General features: G+C 34.3%; 3 protein-coding genes across 5 annotated transcripts; all 3 read right to left on the bottom strand.

Moving 5' to 3' along the window:
* Window positions 1-1,165: 1,165 nt before the first annotated feature.
* Window positions 1,166-6,769, bottom strand: LOC11443440 (glycoprotein 3-alpha-L-fucosyltransferase A). Its single transcript, XM_003607920.4, has 7 exons — window positions 5,999-6,769; window positions 5,302-5,462; window positions 4,677-4,918; window positions 3,607-3,711; window positions 2,679-2,835; window positions 2,199-2,426; window positions 1,166-1,744 (listed from the first exon to the last, which is right to left on the bottom strand). The coding sequence occupies exons 1-7, from the start codon at window positions 6,362-6,364 to the stop codon at window positions 1,489-1,491; spliced, it is 1,515 nt and encodes a 504-aa protein (XP_003607968.1). The 5' UTR covers window positions 6,365-6,769; the 3' UTR covers window positions 1,166-1,488.
* Window positions 6,770-11,583: 4,814 nt separating this feature from the next.
* Window positions 11,584-15,995, bottom strand: LOC11443438 (cold-regulated protein 28). Of its 3 annotated transcripts, none has more exons than XM_024781347.2 (5): window positions 15,663-15,895; window positions 14,418-14,594; window positions 14,037-14,319; window positions 12,316-12,426; window positions 11,584-12,236 (listed from the first exon to the last, which is right to left on the bottom strand). In XM_024781347.2, the coding sequence occupies exons 1-5, from the start codon at window positions 15,801-15,803 to the stop codon at window positions 12,205-12,207; spliced, it is 744 nt and encodes a 247-aa protein (XP_024637115.1). In that variant the 5' UTR covers window positions 15,804-15,895; the 3' UTR covers window positions 11,584-12,204. The 3 variants fall into 3 exon arrangements, with proteins under 3 accessions (XP_024637115.1, XP_003607966.1, XP_024637114.1); XM_003607918.4 differs by having other exon boundaries at window positions 12,323-12,426; window positions 15,663-15,888; XM_024781346.2 differs by having other exon boundaries at window positions 12,070-12,236; window positions 12,323-12,426; window positions 14,418-14,588; window positions 15,663-15,995.
* A 5,723-nt stretch (window positions 15,996-21,718) lies between these two features.
* LOC11444073 (uncharacterized) lies at window positions 21,719-22,665 on the bottom strand. The gene is made up of 2 exons (XM_003607914.1): window positions 22,287-22,665; window positions 21,719-21,834 (listed from the first exon to the last, which is right to left on the bottom strand). Exons 1-2 carry the CDS (start codon window positions 22,663-22,665, stop codon window positions 21,719-21,721), a joined length of 495 nt encoding a protein of 164 aa, XP_003607962.1.

Genomic DNA, 22,665 nt, shown 5'->3' with positions numbered 1-22,665 from the left:
TACTTGAACCATTTCTTAGTGAGATGTATGACTCAATCTCAGTCACAAACATATCATCGTTAGTTAAAAAAATCATGCATAAGTTATTAAAATATTGGGATTGTTCAATGTTTGCCTCTCTTGGATTTTTTAAAATTACAAGTCGCCGCATAAATCAGAATGGAAACCAAACCACACATAGACACAGGTCATGCCCCCAAGTGGATTGGTCCAGCACACGGTTAAAATAATCTTTATGGGTTACCAAGAGTCAAATTATGCTTTATCTCTAGTCACCACATCTGAATCAAATGGTGAATGAGTATTGAAAAGGGAAACTTGCATCACTGAAGACAAGAAAGAAAAAAAGTTGAAGCTAAATTAACCCATTCAAATTGACATCGGAAAGAATTGAGCTCGAGACCTTAGGAAGAAGCACACTTCTAGATCACAAGCATACCACCAGACCCAAATGGGTTCTAAAGAGAAAAAAATATTATCTTTTGTTTCGGTTGTAGCTGTCCGGGAATGAGTTGGGATTCGCTCTAAAAAGTTCCGATAGAGAAAAGAAAAATAATATCATTTTATTCACAGTATTTTGTTTCTTCTACTAAAACTTTCCGGTGACCGGAGAGGATCCTAACCGTCCAAAATTAGAAAAACACAGCCTATGATGTTATATAATATTTTCTTTCTTTTATTTTCATTCTACATTCAAACGAAACATGTATTCTTTGTGGGTGAAAAGAAAAGGTGTTTCTACTAATAAAAAAAAAGCTTAATTGCAATTTTTGCCCCCTATGTTTCAATTTTGGCCCCCTAACTAAATAAACTACAAAACTGTCCCCCTAAGTATTGACTTTTTTGCAGTTTTGACCCCCCATGCCAATTTTGACCAAGTCAAAGCTGACGTAGACGCCACATATGTATTTATTTTTTTTAATTATTAAAAAATAAAAATATATATAATTTTTTATTTTTTAATTAAAATATATATTAAAAAATAATAATAATAATAATAATAATAATAATACACACGTGGCGTCCATGTGTGCATTGACTTTGTCAAAATTGGTCTGGGGGCCAAAACTGCAAAAAAGTCAATACGTAAAGGGCAGTTTTGTAGTTTATTTAGTTAGGAGGTCAAAATCGCAATTTCTTAAAACATAAGGGGCCAAAACTGCAATTAAGCTATAAAAAAACAACCAAAGTATACAACCACTATCTTGTTGTCTATCTTACAACTGTGTTTGGACATAATCAAGTAAAAACACTATAACCCAACATTAAATATGGACATTCCGTTCTCTTACAAAAAGGGGTTTAAGTTTGGTTGAAGTCATGTATATTTTCTGAATGTAAATCCCCAATGAGTTGGCCAAAGTAGGGTTGGCATTACAAAGCCATGCCAACTCCATGGTCATACTCATTCCTAAAACTTCATTCTCTCGGTTAATTGAAAGAGCTATTGCTAAGCGATCATGTAAATTGTAGGTAGCGCAACATATGCTACACAAAAATGACTTCAAACTTGGCACAAGGATTGCTTTCCAAGTGACTTCTGAAATCAACATCCCCGTTGAACTTGAAGGTATAAAGAGCTTGCCTCTGTGTCAAGCCCGCAGGGTATATTTTGTAAACCTTCAATTCATCACCACCTTTTAGAATTTCAGGTCTTTCAGGCTTCCATACAGGAACATGATTCAGGGACGTGAACTTCGTAAGAACAGCAGTCTTGAAGGACTCCAGAGTTAAATTGCTAGATCTGCCCATTTGTGTCAAAATAATGAGTTATCATTATGTTATCTCATCACATTCTTAATAAAGAAGGAATAAGCTAAAATGATAGGTACCATAATGGATTTAGGGTCTGTTTAGATCGACTTATTTCAATTTATCTACTGGCATAAACACTTTTTGAGACTGTTAGGGAGATCTAGCTTATATTAAAACAATATGACTATTTTTTATACTTTTATAGGAATAACTGTACAAAAGCACTTATATGATAAGCGATTATTCTATAAGCACTTAATTAAGCTGTTTATCCAAACAGGGTCATCTGACTCTGAAGTCTGACCAAACACAATCATATGATACTATTTATTTCTTAGGCATATGATTGCCAAACAAACCAAGAGACGCCATCAAGTTTAATGACAAATTTATTGATCAAGATAAGAAGTATACAAATTTATTGATCAAAATAATAAGTATACCTCAAGTAAATGGACTCCATCTCAAATGTTCCCCTTTCTCTCACATAGATATGATATACAGTTTCTGACCCTCGAGTGCACTTGCAAGGTCGCTTCTTGAAGTCTGGGCTCTTCTCTTCCTTCTCTCTACTCTTTGAGGCCAAGTGAATGCAAAGGCGGCAAGATGAATGTACAGCTGCCATATCCACAAGGGCCTTGAAGGAATCAGATGGCCCTTCATACTTCCACCTATAAATAAGATAACTCAGCATGCATCCACATGATTACAAAATACAAAAAGAACATAGCAAATCCATTCACATTTAAAAACCAAATAAGCTCAAGATGCCCAGATTATATACTGCAATATTCTAGGATCCAATTATGGTGTTAAGTCCTTCGGTGCAATGTAAATAAATAACATAATGACTTAATACGAGAGGGATGCAGGAAAGGAAGAGCAACCGAAGAAACTTGTTTGTTTTCATCATGTAATTTTACCTCAATGATTGATTATATGCTTCAGGGTTTTCTGCTAGGTATCTCATGGACTTGGCAACAGACTCAACATCCTCTAGTTCTTTGATGTATAAAAATGAACCAGGAGAAGGAGCAAAATCTTGAATATTTGGAGGACCAACAACCACAGGGATAGTTCCTACAACAAGAGATTGATTTGCAGAAGAAGTTTTGTAAGAGGGTATTGTTGATATTTCAAGTGTGAAATTTAACTTTTAAGAATCCAACCCCCGCTATAAAATTTTCCACCAGTATACATGGAAATTCACTTTTTTCTACTATAGTAGAATATGACGCAATGGTATATTGGTATATTAATATAAGATCATTTGTCACGTATTAGAGAAAAAATTGTCTTTCAGGTTACTGTTAAAGTCCACTTCGTTTGCAATAAAATTGCTACAATTTGTGCTTAGAGTACCATTTACTACCCAATGTACCATAATTTTAGTTTGGTTCATCACCTCAAAGCTCATTCACAGAATGCAAAGTATTAATGCAGGCATTGCCAATAGACACTGATACTAGATCAGATTCAAATGGGTAGAGAATTAAAGCATCATTGTCTAAGATGGTTAATTATAACAAAATAATATCTACTTTATCATGCAATTATAAAACGACTAAAAATTCAAGTGTGAACAATTTATCACTCTTAATTTTGTCCAAGTTATCCAAAATTGAGCTTCAACTCTAAATAAACTTTGGCAATTGCATTGCTGAAACATAAAATTTTCACAACTGATGGAGAAAAAACCAAATGGAAGCAAGAACCAAAATAAATTTTAATTTGTTTTTTGGATAGACAAGATAAAGCATTTCTGAATCCCGTGAACAACTATTCCACATGTGTTGAATTTGAATAACCGGTAAATAAAAGTAAGAGAGGATTCTCAAATATATTCCATACCAGCAACAAGCGACTGGAAAAACTTTTCAGTTACATAATCCTCCTCGTTAGAATTTTCAAATGCTAAGCTAAATTTGTAGCGCGTCAGGGTTTCCAGTTTGTCCACTGCGACAAAATAAAATAATAATCATACAAATATACATTCACAAATACGAACAACAAAAATTCATTGGAAGTTTGGAAGTTAATTGTCATACATAAACAATGGGAACAATTTCAAGTCCATACTGGATTTTGCACATTTATAATAAACATAATCATGCAGACTTTTCATATTGAATTATTGGCGTTTCTTGCGTTTGTTTGTGTTCAACGCCAGTATAAATCTTCAAGGATGATTGTTTGGGTTAAACACCAATATAGATCTTCAAGGATAATTTTGTGTTTTGTGCAGACAACCAACCCCACCAATTCTTCCAAAAAGCATTATTCGAAACAAAAGTTCAAGAAAGTGGAAGGACACTTCTACTTCCAACTCCTTCATTCTTTTCTTAAATAAAGTTTCTTCTTTCGTCAAAAAGTTTTAATGTCCTGCACCAACAGAAAGTCTGGACTACTGATGCAGGCAGGAACCCAAGAAGGAAAGGAAGAAACAAGAAAATGGGAAAATAGAGTAATCGAAGGGAACATACTGATAATACAGTATTACCAAATCATTGAGTTAAAGTTTAGAGTAAGACCCTTTAAAAATACTTCATCTGACAGAATTAGGCATTGAGTTTACAGGTTTTTCTCAGTTTAAAAAAGTTGTCAGAGCCTATCATTTAGAGATCTTGATGCCAAGATCTATGGATCAAATGTTTGTAGCAGAAGCAATTAGTCATGTGTGCTCCTACCATGCTTTAGGTCCAGTGGCACTCATCAGAAAGCATTTTATATATGGATAAAGAAGTTATTTTCAAAAACTATGAAGCATTTGCAACCATGATACGATCTACAATCCAGTGACTTTGTTCCTCCATATTCCAAACAAGATAATGCAGCAACAGTGGGGATAATGCAACTTCAATTTTGAAAACATCATAATCAGACATTGGCATTTTGAAAACATCAAAAAATTTATAACTTACCTCTTCCATCACGATTCCTATGACAACTACCATAAGAGTCAATCGAGATGTTTGTTTTTTCCAGGGCTTCGAGAGCTTGCAACCGGAAATTTCGAGCACCACAATTGGAAATAAAAGCAGCTGCAAGAGCTTTTTCAGTTTTTGGCTTTATCGGTGCCATGATGTCATACTCAGCCCATGAAAAATATCCAACAGGGACGTCGGATGATAGACTGGTTGTCATGACAATGTGATATCCCCTCCTAGTAGACAATGACATAGAAACATCAGTTTGATTATCAACACTTCTTTCTGAAAAAATTGAAATAAGAAATGCTCTCCTTATAAAACAAGAAAAACGAAGTTCAATTGATGAAAACTAAAAACAGAGGTAAGCACTATGCACTGATTAGCACTCGCAATGAAAGGTACACCTGGTTTTAAATCCAGTAAAAAATGAGAGAAGATATTGCTGCAAATCAAAACATAGTACCACGTTAAACCACAAAAGTTTCTGCATTACCCCACACATTTCCATGGAACTATAGAACCATACAAAACCATCATACAATATTAAGTAACATATACGAAACAAACGATCCAGTCCAATGTAATGAATCAACACTTTATACAAGTGCTTACCCACCGTCGTGCCATGGCAAGATTGTTCTCTGCATAGTATTGTGCCGACTCCATTGATCTCAGAACACTTGCTGTTCCAGCTTGCTGAGGTAAGCCAAATGCAGCCTCAGGTTTCCGGTCCCCATTAAACCCAAATTTACATCCCACTGAACATGACTTCCATTCCTGCATTTGAATTAACTAATAACTTTAAACAAACAACAAGACTTCATAAGAACAATAACCAGGAGATAACATATGTGAATACACTTTGCTAGAAAGTAAAAACCCATGATAAATCTTGTCACTGAAAATCAAAATATCCACATTTTGGCTGCTAAAAAGAACATTTTTCAGATAAAGTGTGTCATATACGATACAAGTTCAAATCCTGCAGATAAACAACGCGTGATTGCAAAGTCTGTAGCTCACCATCAGGAAATAAACCTCAAAACAGATTAAGAACAGCTTAACCTGGTTGAATTTGAATATGCTTAAAGTACCTTAATCAACTAGCTTGTGAATAAATTTCATCAAAAAGGAAAAGCAAACTCATCATAATCCTTAATAAAAATTATTCACATAGCATAAAAAATCACAGTGAAAGTCAACTAAACTTCTCAGCTCCAGACACCAAACACAAATTTGCTAAAAGATAACAACTACATAGTTTATGTAAAAAGATAATAGCAATCAACTACTAATCTTAAAAGAGGATAAACCTGTTCAGCTCCAGAAACAAAAACAGGTTCCTTAGTAAAGTTCCTTGAATATGGAACAGCATCCTCTCTCCCCAACCACTCCTCACAACTTTCACTCTCTAATTCCAAATTCTTATCACCACCAACCATCTCTAACCCAAAATCATCACCTTCAACCACCGCACGTGACCGGTAGAACAAGTCAGCAACAGTAGCTGCGTTCTTAGCCATATCCAACCTACCCAAAAACGCGATCTCCGCAATAACCACAAGTGCTACAAATAAAGGCATTAAATTCGACCATTTCTTCTTCGGAACCGTTGTTGAAACTGAAACTGGTAAACCTTCTTGGGTTGTTGTTGTTGTTGTTCTTGAAACGAGACCCATCAATTAATTCTACCTCCAATCTTCAATTCCTTGATTTCCGACTATTTTTTCACCCAAAAACTTGGATTGAAGATGGAAAAAATGAAGCTTGTGGAGGTAGTTGAGATGGGTTGGGTTGGGTTGCGTTACAAGCACGATTCCATTGAAGAGAGAGAAAAGTCGAGGGTTGAAAAAGGTTTTAGTTGTGCCTCCGTCGACGAAAAGAAATGCAAAGATTGCACTTTAGTCGTCAATGGGGCAAAGATTTTTCAATGTTCAAAGTCTACGGAGTGGTTTTGCGGAATTCTTCAGTGAAACTGAAACCATTAAGCACAAGCAATAAACAACAAAGACAAAACGACGGTGAAATTAACAAGAGGGGTTTTCTAACACTAATCCTATGTTTGTGACTGGGCAAAATGATTTACTTGGCAATGTTCTATTTATATTTGGGCTTTTGAGATGGGTTCCTATCAGGTCCACATCAACTGTCTTTGATTTCAAGTTAAGAAATGATGTTTGTACTATCAATTTATGATAATTTTATGACAATTTTTTCTCTCTTTATTTTCTCTCTTTATTGTTTTGTTTTTTTTCAACATTTACTTCTTTTTTTATAAATTCATGGTTGTTTTATAAGTTGTCGTGTAAATGGTTGTTCAAATAACACATCTCGTATTACAGACTACACTAGTGTATAAGAGTAATAACGAATGATTAATTTAAATTAATTCAATACCTATAAACGGTTGGATTCAATTGATAAAGAATTGATCCGTACACTATAAAGGGTTGATAGATAATCTATAAGTATCCTCTGTCAGTTTTCTTTGAGTTTTAAAACATTCTCTAACTCTTGTGAGCTCTCGAAGCTAACTCATCAAAATTTTATTGTTATAAAAACAAGCAAGTCAATACTTTTTTTGTGGTGTAGCAATTCAATACTTTTATACAACAAATTAAAAGAGGTGTTGTTATAGGTTGGGTGAGGAGACTTGGAAGTGGAGACAAAGGTTGTTGGCGTGGGAAGAAAAGTTGTTAGGGGAGTGCAAGACTTTACTTCTCACTATGTTTTTGCATAATGATTTAGAGGATGGCTGGGTGTGGTCTCCTGAGCCAGGCGATGGGTATACTATTTGTGGTGCTTACCGTTTACTTATTAGATGATCTCTGATCAATATTTAGTAGTCTCGGATCTTATTTTGCATAAATACGTTCCTTTGAAGGTGATTGTGTTTGCATTGTGGCTTTTTCGAAATAGATTACCTACAAAAGACAATTTATTTTGTAAAGGCATTATTCCTCCGAGTTCTCAATCTTGTGTTTGGTGGCTGCGATGATTTAGAGACCGCGAATCACTTATTCTTGGAGTGTCACTTCATTGGTTCGTTATGGCATCTTGCTTAAAAGCGGATTGGTTTTTCTTATGTTGATCCTTTTGTTATTTCGGATCAAATTATATAGTTGGTAATTTACCAGGTTTCTTTAATGCTAGGTATTCCATTATGCTTTTGTTTTGGTTTGCGAGCACTTGGATTATTTGGAAGGAACATAACAACATGATCTTTAAGAAAAAAAAATTCAATTCTACAGCTTGTGGAGAATGTTAAGTTGCTCTCTTTCTCGTATGCTAAGGCTAATTTTGCTTTTTTGGCTTGTTAGTACCATAGCTGGTAGTTAAATCTCTTGTTGTGTCTGGACATTGATTCATCTTATTAGTTTATGGTGGTTCTTGTTTATGACTATGTTGCAATTAACTTTTTGGCATTCTCTTATGGTACATTTTGTGCCGGAGAGAATGCATGGATGCGTTTGTTTTGGATTTTTTTCCAAAAAAAAAAAATCTAACTTTTCTTAAAAAAAATCACTTTTTTTATTTTTAAGTGTTTGTTTAGGATTTTTAGAAAAATGTTTATCAAAAAAATCTATTTTGATCCTAAAATGAAAAGCTATTAGGATTAGCTTTTCTTAAAATCTATTTTTTTCAACAACAAGGAGGTAACACATGTACAAGTTAAAACTCATTTTTTAGAAAAAAAAAATGGATTTTTATGAGAAGTAGACAAACAAAAATAACTTCAGATTTTTTTTAAAATCTCTAAAAAAAAAACCTAGATTCTCTTATCATAAAATCTAATTTTTTTTTTAAAGTTAAAACAAACGCATCCTATATTTTTAGTTATATAATTCTTTTTGGCCTCTTACAAAAAAGAGGTGTTAGAAATTTAGTCATTTTATTACATTTGTTAATAATTATAAAACCTCCGGTCAAAAAAGAAATTATAGCTTCTGTACAATATTATTTTTTTGGTATGCAAGTGAACAAAATGCACTTATTTATACCACATAAAATACTACTATGATTTACGCAACTTATGACGTTTCATAAGTCAAACTTATTCAACAATTTATTTCAATTCTTTTTTGTTTTAAAATATATATTGGTGAAAGTTGATTAATTTTATTTCATGAAATAGATATGACTGGTGTATTCAAAAATTTATAAAAAAAAATCATAATGTTACCTTTTTTTACAAATGCATATATTCATTATACATTCTTCCACACACACATACATAAATCATAATACTTCAAACTATCATATGATAAAGTGTAAGTGAAATGTGAAATTGAAGTATCTTACTAATATATATTTAATTTGATTATAATAAATCTGATCTTTATTTGAAGATAATCAATTTCAAATTCATGAAAGAAAAAAAAAATCAATTTTGAATTTTATCCAATCTATATGATATTTAAGTAATTATTCATTTTTTACTAATTATAATATATTTTTGGCAAGAACATTTTTTTAATCAAGTTTTTGCAAGAACTTCTTTTTTTTAAGTAGTAGTTTTTTTTTCTTTTCAAGAACTTCTAATTGAAGGAGACTGTCTTTTCAAATAAACGGGCACATCTATCATCGATCGTTTTTTGGGGTATTTTTTACACTCTATTTGGTTGAAGAGAAATGAGGAAGAGAGAAAGAGAGAAGAGAAAAACAGGGAAGAGATGGTACTGTTCTCTTGTTTGGAATGCAGAGAAATAGGGAAGAGAGATTATAAAACTGTAGGACCCACCATTTTTTATCTTCTCTTCAAAGTAGGGAAGAAAGGGGAGAGAAAGGTTTCTAGTCTTTGTTATTCCTACTTTGCCCTTGCCTTCAAATGTTACAAAGTTCTCATGGCTTTCAACACCAATGGTACTTGAACAAGGTAGTGGAAAATGCGGCAAAACTATTTGAGGTTGTAGGCATGCATTGCTAGTGGAGCAACTTTGATGCAACAAAAGAGAAAAGTAGTAGTAAAATACAAGTAAATATAATATTTATTTCTGTTGAAAAAAAGTATTTTTAAAATAAACTACATTAATTTCATTGCAAAATTAAATTGAAATATGATAAAATTGTCAAAAAAAAAAACTTTTTTAGTACAAGGATATTTCGATCTTTTTAAAAATTAAACACACTTCTTTCTTCTCTATTTCTCTTCTTTCTCTCTTATACCAAACAACCCATCAAATCTACACTATTTCTCATCTTTCTCTCTTCCCATACTCTCTCTCATTTATTTCTCTCTTCCCAACTTCTCTTCTAAACCAAACACACCATTATTGTTAGACTGGTGCAATCAATTCAAATTCGAATTTTGTACAATCCTTTAATTTTTCATATACCAAACAAATAACAATTACATCTCGTTCTGTATTTAATGAAGGGTCTTGTTAACTAGTGTATCTGGGGCACTAGTTAAGGAAACAAAAAAGAAAATATTTGTATTGAAAATATCATTCTTTACACTTTTTAAACTTTGACTGCACAAATTTCAAGGTACTTATACTATATTTGGTTTCCTTAACCAGTTCCCCGGGACACTAGTTAACATAAGTGAGACTAAGAATTTATTTTCTAGTTTCCCTTCTGCTAATGGGAATTGAAATGTTATCTTGTTGATAGATCATTTGACATCGAAACTGAAGTACGAGTAGTACACTTTTGAGCTACCATCTTTCTCATGTGATTAATAAAATGTTTTACTTAAAAAAAATAAGTACGGGTAGTAATCCTCTTCAACTTTTTATAATAATTCATATGAGTAGATATGATTAGGTGACGCAAATGTTCAATATACATTAACGAAAAGCACTGGGAATATGATATACCAAATCTTTGATGGTAGGTAGTCAAGTTGTTTAGTATATATCCAGTGGAGTTGTTATTGTTGTTGTTTTTTTTTTAAGGAAAGTTGTTATTGTTGTTGACTTGTTGATAGTATTCTAACCTTTTAATTATTAAGAATTTGTCTAACATGTGCAACATTATACATGTAAAAACAACTAATAGTAGTAACTTTTTTTTGAAAAACAACAATTATTTATTCAAAAGTTTTATATTTAATATTAAATGTACAAGTTTCAATATAAATTTCTATTTTAAACTTTTTAACATGTGCAAATTCGCACATGATAGAAAAACCCATTTATTAATGGTATTGGCTTGGAATATGGGAGTATGCTCCTCCTCAAGGTCCCAGGATCGATTCTCTCTGGTGTCAATTTGAGGGGGTTAGTTTAACTTCTTAAAAAAAAAAAAAAACCTTTTATTTATTAAAAAAAAGATAGGAAAAGGATTTGGCCATCTTAAAGCTATCGTACAGCTAAATTTGATGAGATTTGCTGTCAAAAACGTGGTAGTACATGCACTTGATCTGTTGATCAGGGACCTTCGATCCAAATAAATTAAAAATATATTTAGGTACCCCCAAGTTTTCAGGTTTTAGTATGACGTTTGATGGGTTGTTTTAGTTTTTGAAATGTGACACTGGAATGCTTTTGCTGATGTGTATTTTCTCTTTCCATCTAGGCATCCACATCGTCTTTCTCCACCCTCACCATCATTGTTAGCAAACTCCGCATCACCACAATCACAGATCACCACCCTCCATTGCTTCCACCACTCAAAACCTTAATCAATTATGAGTGTAGAGGGAGATGTAGAAAGTGTGGATGGTCCAACTCCATGTATACAACATATTACAACACAAAAGAAATACATTAGAGTACACAAGGAAAGTAATACCAAATCTCTGCGAACTCAAAAAGTACCAATACCAGGTCAAACACATCCCATGGGGAACAAAGAACTAGCGATGGGGAGGAGTAAAAAGACAGTAAACCATAGTTCAACAGACAGACGCCTGAACCTTCATAGTAAAACCTTATGTGCCCCAAAAGAAACATTCAAAATCATTAAACTGCATAGTTACTTTGAAGTATGTACGTTCAAACACCTCATGCTATTGCAGCATTGCACAACTCCAACTTACAAATAACATTAACCATAAAGACATGCGTATTGGATTTGTGTAAATACGGATTTCTCTATTAGAAAGTGCAGTTACAGCAGGAAAACTTGAGGAAGCCAACTGAAGAAATGAATCACTTACTTCGACACCTAAACAGCTGGTTAACCACCCAAAACTTCATCTAACAAAAAATCATACAAATCAATTGTACTACGTAGAAGCATATTGCTATCAAAGATTCTTCCTCACTATATTACATTAAACTCTATGGGTAACCTAACCAGCACTAAATTGAACAAGAATAGGGTTGCCACGTCCGATTTTCCTTTACATAAGCCCCTCAAGTTTCTTGAAAGGGCACCAAGTAAATTTTCTATTCTCTTGTGCTATATGAGCGTTCACTGTAGAATTTGAGTTTTAATATATGTTGCATATACTTACCTATCCATGAGAACGCAAGGACGAACAGACTTTGGGACACGGAAGCTCTCTGGGAGTTGAGATAGCAACTCATGTCCTTCATTCTCTGGCGTTGAATTACTAACAGTTGAAACGTCAGTTGTCTGAAACTTTCCAAATGGGACAACCTGCGTATGAAAGGAACATGAAAAACTAAGCAACCCATTCAAAGTTACTTGAGGAAGTTTCAGACAAAGATTAAATTACACTGTACTTGATCGGTGCTTGAACCATCAGCTGCATCTGTCTTCAACCTTTTAGCCATGGGCATGCTGCTTGAACTGGCTACTTCATCCTTGAAGTTTTGATCACTGACCTCTAATATGCCAAATAAAAAGAAAATATTATAAATATCACAACCTTATTCCTAGACCAAAAAACTATCACAACCATGTCATGTTCAAATAAGTCACAGAATTTTAGTAGCATCATGTAGAATAGTCTTGCAAAAATAGTTTAAAAGCATAGTGGGGAAGAACAGAATAAATAAATATTTGCTCTTGAAAGTCACTTATTTTAAGGACCATAAAACTCATTTAATACACATTTCAGATATTGATAAGCATTACTTGACATTATACAGCTTCTTAGAAATTACAAGCACAACATTAGTGAAGATTGTTCCTTCTGTCCTTGGATGATCTAATAGTTCGGTTTACTTGAGGTGCTGATTTACTTTTCAAAGAAAGGCATAAAACATGTAAAATTATAATGTTCCAACAAATTTATGTCAGACATTTTATTCAATGTATTCTTCGCTGTATCCAAGCCATATAAAAAAATCATGTGAAACCAGTGATTTGTACAACATGTTGGAACATGGTTGGCAATGACTCAATTAGAACAGGAGAACAAGGGCTCAGGTATCATCGTAGTTATTGTTGAAATTTGGGGCCTAACTCATCATCACAAACTGGCTTGTGATGTGAGGAGTGCCTCCTATTTATAAACTCTCATCAAGAGTCTCATCTATCCAATGTGGGACTTGAGTTTTTCCCGATACACCCCCTCACGCCATGAGTCTCATCTATCCGATGTGGGACTTGGGTTTTTCCCAATACACCCACTCACGCCCAGCACTCTTTGGGCTTGGTGCGTGAATAGGTAGGTGGTCCTTGAAGTCGACAAGCTCTGATACCATGTTGAAATTTGGGGCCTAACTCATCGTCACAAAACCGGCTTGTGATGTGAGGAGTACCTCCTATTTATAAACTCTCATCAAGAGTCTCATCTATCCAATGTGGAACTTGGGTTTTTCCCAATACCCCTCACGCCATGAGTCTCATCTATCCGATGTGGGACTTGGGTTTTTCCCAATAGTTATGTATAAAGCCTTGTGGAAGAGTCAATAAATCATCCACATTAAATACACCAATGTCAAAGCATAAAAAGAAACTCAAATCCACATATCTATGAAGGCCAAGCATCATAATCTAGTCCCATAAATAAAAACTCTCTTGGCTCCCCTGCTGATTGATTTACACTGGCTAGAACTGTTGTTCTTTAAATGTTAATATTCCAAAAACTAATCCTGTCAAAAATAATGTTAATATTCCAAAAATTAATCCTGTCAAAAATTTAACCCCCGTAATCCATTGCAGCATACATTACAACATCATTACAATTGTTCCAGAAGCTTTTACTAGAGGAAAATTCAGTACCAACTGATATGCAATGTCTTTCATGCCATTGTCAATGGTCGTTTAGACTTCATAAAAACTGAGTAAACCGATGTTTATAGAACTTAAATCACTGAACAAAGAATTTCATACTGTAAGTGCTAGTGAGACTATATGCATATACCTTGAGAGTGATCATGAAAAACAACATCTTGTGTACAAGGTGCAAGAAAGACGGGTTCTTAGAAAGTATCATTATCTAGTCAACAGAATAACCAGCATGCAAAAAGAAAAAGTAGTTCAAACTACCTGTAGTACTGCAATCCGATTCTGCATGGAATGTGCATTGCTTCTCCACACAACTTCTTGCTGACCTGTTGGCAAATGCTGAACTCCCACTGGCATGAATCTCCTCTTTGCAAAGTAAACCATGGTCATAGGTATTAGGCTCTCTTAGACTACAAGCTTTATCTACCGTTGCAACTCCTAGTTCACTTCCTGCAACAACATGAGAATCAGCTGCGCTCTCTAACATAGTGGCAATTTTTTCAAGCTTGATCTTCTTCTGGCAGCCATCTTGTAGAGCCAGAGACTGAAAGAAAGAAAAGGGATAAAAATGTCTGATTATACCGGGAAAAAATTACCACACATGAACACAATGGAGACTCTAAATTGGAATTTAACTCTGACCTGCCTAGGCATACTAGGTGTATTTTGCAGAGTTTTACATTTATATGCTTCATCAGCCCTATTGTGAAAGCTCCAACCACGTAAATGTATAGAACGATGCAACTCATTCACAAATGAGGCCTCTAAAGAACTAAGATATGACTTGTGCAGTTGATCTGTCCATCGTCTAGACTGGTCCTGGTACAAAATTTAGAATTGAGTACATCCTTGCCATTGCCAACTAAATGAAATGAAAAGAAAAGCTTCCAAATTTACAAGCAATCAAAAACAAAGTCCCAAGATAGACACACTTTATTATGTCAATTTCAAACTCTTATAGGGAGTAACAGAAAATGTAAAAATGATCTTTTGAAAAATAAGTTAGTCAAGCTACTGGAAATATTGAGTATTATACGAACTAAAATTAGTTAGTCTATACAGTCAATGAATGTAATTATAATGTGAATAGCCATTATTAGATATTAGATATATCCAAGGCTATGAGCCAGCAATGGTATGAAATCTCTTGTAATCTTCAAAGCTTCACATTAAACTAATCAATACTTCTTCAAGAACTATAATTTATATCTTTTTCAAACTGATTTTCCTTATTTGTTGTTTTTACATTCCTTTCATGAATTGAGTCATGAAGATAAGAGCACATTAGAACATGTAATATCTCTGATTGTTAACAGAAAATGGAATCATAACAACTTTCTCAAATCCAAAACAAGCTCATGGATATAACTCAAAATCAGTGCAACCGAAACAATTTACTAAAAAGATACTAGAATTATTATACATAACATAATTTACAGATGTATAAATTATACTTAGCATGAAAGCATCCACAGTTAAACCTCAGCTATGACTAAATTCATGACAAGGTTATCAATTTCAGCAACTTGACGATCTTCACCACATTACATTAATCCTTGTTTAGCAGTTTCAGATCTTCTAAAATTAGCGAACAGATATCAGACCCTATCTAATTACAAGATTTACATAAACTCAAACCACGGAAGCTTAATCGCCATGCAAAGCACAATTTCGGGATTAATAAATAAATACCATAAACGCAACATGCAAACGCGCTCAAAATACCTAAAATACAAACGGATATTTACAGGAACAACAGTCTCATTCACACAACTGAATCAACAACAAAACTCGCAATTTTTTCACCACAAAAAAAAATAAAAAATCGAAGCCTAAAAAGAGAACAAAAATAAAATCGAAGATAAGGTAAAATGAGTGTAAAGTTACCTGAAACGGAGCGGCGTCACCGGAGGTGTTGTCGGTGGTGGTGGCGGAGGAGTCGGAAAAAGAAGCGGAGCGAGTCAACTCGAGATCGGAGGGGAACGTCGGCGAATGGAGGTTATGGCGGAGAGGGAGATCTTGTTCCATTGTGCACGAAATTTGATTTTAGAATTAGAAATGAGAGGAGAAGAAGAAGAAACCCTTGTTCACGTTATTACATTATTCGGTTGAAGAAGAAGAAGAAGAAGAAAAAGAGTTCCAGATGGCGTCGCTTTTACACGTGTCAGTGAGTGCCACATCATCAAGGAGAAAATATCTTGAGCTAATGTGAGCCAGATATTTTTTTGGAAAGAGGGAATTGGCGCGTGTAACTCAACCGTGGTTTTCTCGTATGCGGAAATTGTCACATGGATATATATGGCTTCTTCTGTCAGGTCAGATCAGATCCCGTTGCCCGTTTACTACGCCTTCGCTACTTAGTCTTCTTATTTTGAGTTCTAATATTGATTAATTATTATAAGTTCAACGTAAAATGATTTATAATTTTGTACACATTTTTGTCAAAAAAAAAAAAAAAACTGTACACATTTATATAAAAGTGGATTTCAACAATAATTACAAATGAAAATTCTTAAGACGATTTTTAGATAGAAATTCAAAGTAAGTTACAAATGAAAAATTCTGATTTTTACGGTAAAAATTGTATTGGAACACGATAATTAGTCTGTCACACATTTTCAAACATAAGTTAGTGTAAAAATAATGTTTTTAGTCAAAATCTACAAATTGTAACCCTCGTTCAGCGTTCTTTGTCATAGTATGATTTGTTCACAAGATCTTTCCTACGCAATTCTCACAAACGTGTTTCCTCTTTCATTGTTCTTTGTAGTTAGAGACGCTATAAATATGGAGTGTGAGTTTTAAACATCATTTTACTAAACTTTTGGCTAAGTTTGAGGTCGTCGAGAACCATGTACTTAGCAGTGTATTTGAGAAAGAAACAGTTTTTTCTCACTCGATTTTTCTGGCCTTCACCTAAACTTCCATCGTTTGGGAGTTTTCTCAACTAAACCTTAATCGCCTACTTTCAGTATCGGCTAAGAGGATAATTCTTTGGCTAAATTTCATTTTTGGTCCCTTAACTATTTAGGTAGTATCGCTTTGGTCCCTTAACTAAAATTCGATTTATTTTGGTCCCTTAACTTCTCTCTGTTACACATTTTGGTCTTTTCCGTTAGTTTTAATTAAAAAACGTTAGGTTTTCTTCATCTTCTTCTCCTCTTTTTCATCTTCATATTGTTTTCATCAAACTTCAACAATAAGAATCCCATAAAAATTCCAGAAGAAAATGAAGAAAACCTAACGTTTTTGAATTAAAATTAACGGAAATGACCAAAATGTGTAACAGAGATAAGTTAAAGGACCAAAATAAATCGAATTTTAATTAAGGGACCAAAGCGATACTACCTAAATAGTTAAGGGACCAAAAATGCAATTTGGCCCTTAATTCTTTTTAGGTGTAAGCAAATGCCCTTTATGTTGCATTACTCATTGGTTCTTGAGTCATAAGATAATCTGACGTAACTGACCCATCTGCGCGTAAACAATGACATCATTGCACCGTAAAAATAGAAATAAATTGTTGATAAGTCTTTCCTCGGACAGCGAAAAAAATCATTAATCCTCTTAATCTATGTTGATTCAATCCTCCAAGGTTCTTGCCTTTTCTAGGTAATCCAAAAACCTTCTTGATTGATGATTGGGGATTATTCTTTAACTGAGTAGGCATCAAGACAAGATCCACCTATACCTAGGTTTTAACCGGGTCAACATGAAGGAAAAGTATAACAAGAGCCAGATAATCTAGCTCCACCCATGTCTTAACTGAGTAGGCAAAAGGGAAAGGCGAGCACACTCAAACACCCAACCTCCACCCAAGTTTTAATCGATTCGACAAGGAAGAGAATATGCAACATCGTCACCACTGATGAATCCTAACCAAATTCTATCGTAAGATAGGAGTTATGCTGAATAGGCAAATTAAACTACTTCAAAGGAAATCTTGAGAATCCCAAGGAGGCGGCCTCATATAGGGTAGTTATCGGGTTTTACCAAAGAATGGAACATAGTCCCAAAGGTACCCAGCAATAAACTCAAGTCCACCTACGTATCACACTCAAAAACAAAAAGAGAGAAAGATCATATCAATAAAGGGAAGACTGCAAAAGCTACGAACATGAAAAAAAAATCCAACCCTCATAACTTCAATTGGACTCCATGGTCGGCAACAGAAACTTGGTCAATGTCATTCTTGAAAGATTCCACAAAAGACTAGGCAAATAACTCTTCCATCTTCTTAGGCTGGTTGACATAAACCACGGCAAACACCTTCAGCGTTGCCTCCTATTTCTCCAACTCACTCTTGAGAGTTGTCGAATGGTCTGTCATCCTCGTCTTAAGTGCGTTAGAGTGCTCATTCACATTTTGAATCTCCAACTTCATATTGTATTCCTTTACTTTAGCACTTCGATGGCTTCCATTATGGCCTTCTCAAGGTACTAAACTTCCTCCTCTAAGGCCTAAAGCTTCTCGATAATTTTTTGTGATAGGGTTTTGGGCTTCTACTTATCTTGACTAAACGTATCTATCTTTGCCTCTAAAAAAGTCTTGGACTTCCAAAGGTTACTCAGATCCTCTGAACAGGGCCACAACCATACATAACAATGAGATCGAGTACCGTCTAGGTACACAGAGTCCGCTTCAAAAATTACATTCTCTAGTTGATTGTCGAAAGGATAAGGAGAAGCCCAAACACTAGAGATTAGGGAAGGATGGGGATGATCCACCACCACAATCATTTCAGGGGTGGGGGCTGACAGGTCCTCCTTCATGTGGCAATTGTTTAGTGTTTATTCTTGAAGATTGAACCCGTTATTGGAAGGAGATGCACCCTTCTCGATCAATTTGTGAGAAGGAAGCAAAGCACCCAATAGAGAGGCATCATGAGAGTTATTTCCATCTCTTGGGGGTTGAGGAAGGAGTTTGGACTTCTTCCACCTTGAGAAGAATGACGAGAAGCGAACCCCCTCTTGAGTAGAGACATGGGTTTGCACCTCTTAGTAATATTGCACACCAACCATTTTCTCTATAAAACATGAAAGAGACAGTAAACCATGAACATCAAGGAAAACTAATAAATACAAACAACTATCAAACATGCACTAACTAATTTTCACATGTATTTCTAGACATAAAGGACCCAGTTGGTCCTACAATAACATAAATTCCTTGGGGGAATTTTCAAAGTATCTCACCAACCAACTTAAAGGAAATTTGGCTGAAAATACTCGTTTAAATGATGTCTTGGATAATGTAAAAGCTGGATATCTTGGACAGTGCCAATTTGGCCAATAAGGCATCCACAAACAATTGATGACTACATGCACTAAAGAAGGATTGTGTCACATTGAAGACCATACTCAAAGCACTTTTGAGCCATTCACTCGACCAAATGATCACCCGACCAACGCGCCACAAGGGTAAAATCATCATATCAATTTATGATGGTCTATAAAAGGGTGTACCTCTCCAAATCAAGGTACACGCTCTAATTATGAGAAATCTCCTCAAAACTCAACAAAAATGGATTGATCCAATACCATTTTTTTAATCTATGTGGTTTAGGACTTTATGGTTCATTTAGGCTTGAGTATAAGTATGAATTGATTTAGGTGCAAAAATATCAACCCAAACTAAACTGTTTGTGGTATATTTTGATTCAAATTTGAATTATTTGACATCATTTTGAGCGGGTTGCGGGTGCATTGATTTAGCGGGTTAGACAGGCGATTTAGATCGGTTAATGGTCACTTAATTTAGCCATTTTTCATGGTCTTATTTTAATGAAAAAATATATCTTTTAATTCAACATAAAAGCTTATGTCTAGACATAAAAAATAGTTAGAATTAAACAACAAACAATAAATCCATAGGTTTGTGAGAGACTTTGAGTTCATCCTCTCATAAGATGGAAAGAGATAAAATGAAACTAAACAAAGTGAAATTGTGGGTGAGTGAGAGGAATAAGTGGAAAAAATTATACCTATAGTTGGTTTGTTTACTACCCTTGATCCGGCCGAGTTCGATTAACTGTGGGTTCATATTTTTGAACCCAAAACCAATTGGTTGAGCCCATTCATAACAGTTTCCTTCAATCCACCCCAACTTTGTCCATCATAACCCGATCGTGACATTCAAAATAAAATATGGGTAGCACGGGTTCAATCAATTTTTCTCAATATGCCTATGCCTGATTTAGTTTGCCTATTTTATTTAATACTCCCTCCGATCCCTATTATAAGAAAAAATTGACTTTTTACGTTCATAGAATAATTAATGTATCTTATTGTAAATATAAACTAGATACATCACCTATACAATGAACCAAAAAAGTTAATTGTTTCTTATAATAAGGACCGGAGGGAGTATTCCCATTTTCACTTAAATAGAGCATGAGATTAAAAAAAATTGTTGTCATTACTGTTTTCATTGTCAATTTTTGTTAACATCTTCAACATTTTTAAAAATCACAATAGAAAAATATTATTTTCAGCATTTTTTAAAATACTTTGTAGCTCAGAAATCATTGAGCCTAGATTTGTTGTTGTAGAAATACACATAGTTTCACATTGTAATTAATCACAACCGTTTAGTATACATGTATTTGGAAATTGTTTTAATTTAGTATACAAATATTTGTGAATAAGATTGTCATATGTGTATTGAAAATTTGAAAAATTTTATGTTCTATGATCTGTTCCAAACTAATAGCTCATTGCTAAGTTGAGATGATTTAAATTGGATTAGAAAAATGAGAATTACAGGTTTTTGACCCAATACAATTCAATAAATTTTTTTATTTTTTTTGGACTGCTCAAAGGTCTACGTTTCAACAATCCTTATTGAACATAAACTCAACCATGAAGAGGTCAAGACATCTTTGCCCAAAATCTCCTTCATCATACAAGTATCGGGTATACTCATGCCCAAGTGTAATAGGCCCAAACCAACAAACTTTGAATTATCTCTAAATTAAAGCACCTAAACGGTCAATATTGGATTCTATAATCTTGTAACTGTTAAACAACTCCTACCGGATGCCACAAAACCTATTGATGGGCGCCGAAAATAACAATTCCCCATCAATACTTAATGGATTTGCGCCTCGTTAATAAAAGGCACCCTCTGCCTTCGACGCATGCTCTCTTTCTGATATAAAGTTAGAATTTTTGCAGGTACCCCAACTTGCATCACAACTACTGCTCGTCGGACGTCGTCCTTTTTCTGTAAATAAATGTATTGAATAACATGTTTAACTAAAACTCACCCTACCCGACCTAACACATTTGCATCCCTAGCTACTATTGATCCAATTGTTAATACTCCCTCCGGTCCTATTTATAAGATAATTTTGGGTCAACAAAAGTTGATGTATCTAGTTAAAAATTCAGTCCAAATACATTCACTTTTGTTGACCTAAATTTCTCTTATAAATAGAACCGAAAGTAGTATAACAATAGTCAGTAACCAAATTCATAAGATTCTCTTGACTGAAATATATTTCATAACCCAATGTGCTTCTATTTAAAATAATTTTAGCATCAATTGAATGTAAAAGCGTAACTTTGACCAAATGTGAAGAGTCATATTCATGACCAATAAAATACATCATTATCGGTATGAACAATGAAACAATGAAAATTACTACTATCAAACAAACCATCATAAACATTCAGTCCCTTTGCAATAATTTGTATCCAACCACTAGCAAGAGAGCTAAAATCAACACCTTAATTTAATGTTTTTGAGTATGGAAACATACATTATGTTTGTATAGTAAACTTAGAACCAATCCAGTAACCAAATAACAAAACACAAAATAAAATAAAAAACTAAAAAGAGAACATACATGACTATGTATGAACAAATTAGAACACAGTTCAGTCCAAACACTCTTTTTTCCTATGAGCTTCATGTGTGTGCAAAGATGCCAGAAGGTAGTATCAATCAACTAGGTTAGAAGATCCTGAAGCAGATGATGGAGAAGTTTGTCGCACCACACAAGCAACCATCTTTGCCCATTGTTTTAAACGAGTCTTCTTCGCAGGCAAATCATCAGCTACATAACAAAATTGAAAATAAATTTTGGAAGATGTGGCGTCTTCTCATCAATTTTGGAATGAAACGGGCCAAAATTATACTTTTTAATAGAGGGTCAAAATCGTAACATTTTAAAACTTAGGCGTCGAAAAATGCAGTCTAACCTTAAAATTTATTTATTGAAATTTGTCGTCTTAACCCTCAGGGGTCTGGTAATCCAAGTTTGATGTGATAAAGCCTGAACAAGGATTCTTATAGCTAAAATTTGAATTTGATTATCTTGAACCTTTCATCCTAACTCGGATAATTAACCACCCGAACTCAACTGTTTGGTTTATTGTTTGATTAAATTTAAGCAATTATAGTTTTGATATTAATGACTTAACGACAAAACTATTATTTAATTTGCATAACTCTACTAATTTAATGAAAAATTTAAATTGTGACGATCGCGTTTTTGAATTGAGTTACCTGGATTAAATATGGTTGTGGTGTTAGCAATGTCACTATCAGAAACAATAGAAGATGAAGAAGAAGATCGTGACATGTTATGATTATGATATTGTTTATTAACAACATGATACAACTCCAAAGCTGGGAAAGTATCTGATAGCTTCGGGTCAATTTCCGGTGAATCAAACCCAAACCCAAGTTCAAAACAAGCATTGAGTTCCTGCAGGTCATACTCCGATAGACTCTTGCTTAGGCGAAGGTGACCGTCTCTGCTGCTTCTGCGGTGATTTTCCTTTCGTCTCTGCCACGCTTTTTCTCGAAGCATGTCAGGCGACCATGACATATGTTTGTAGAGCCGTTGTGAAGGTGGTGGCGCGTTTGATGGTTTTTTTGACAT

The sequence above is a fragment of the Medicago truncatula genome, chromosome 4 (assembly GCF_003473485.1).
Source record: "Medicago truncatula cultivar Jemalong A17 chromosome 4, MtrunA17r5.0-ANR, whole genome shotgun sequence".
Classification (NCBI taxonomy): Eukaryota; Viridiplantae; Streptophyta; class Magnoliopsida; order Fabales; family Fabaceae; genus Medicago; species Medicago truncatula.
Note: the sequence above shows the minus strand (reverse complement) of the source record. Positions and strands in the feature narration are given on the sequence as shown.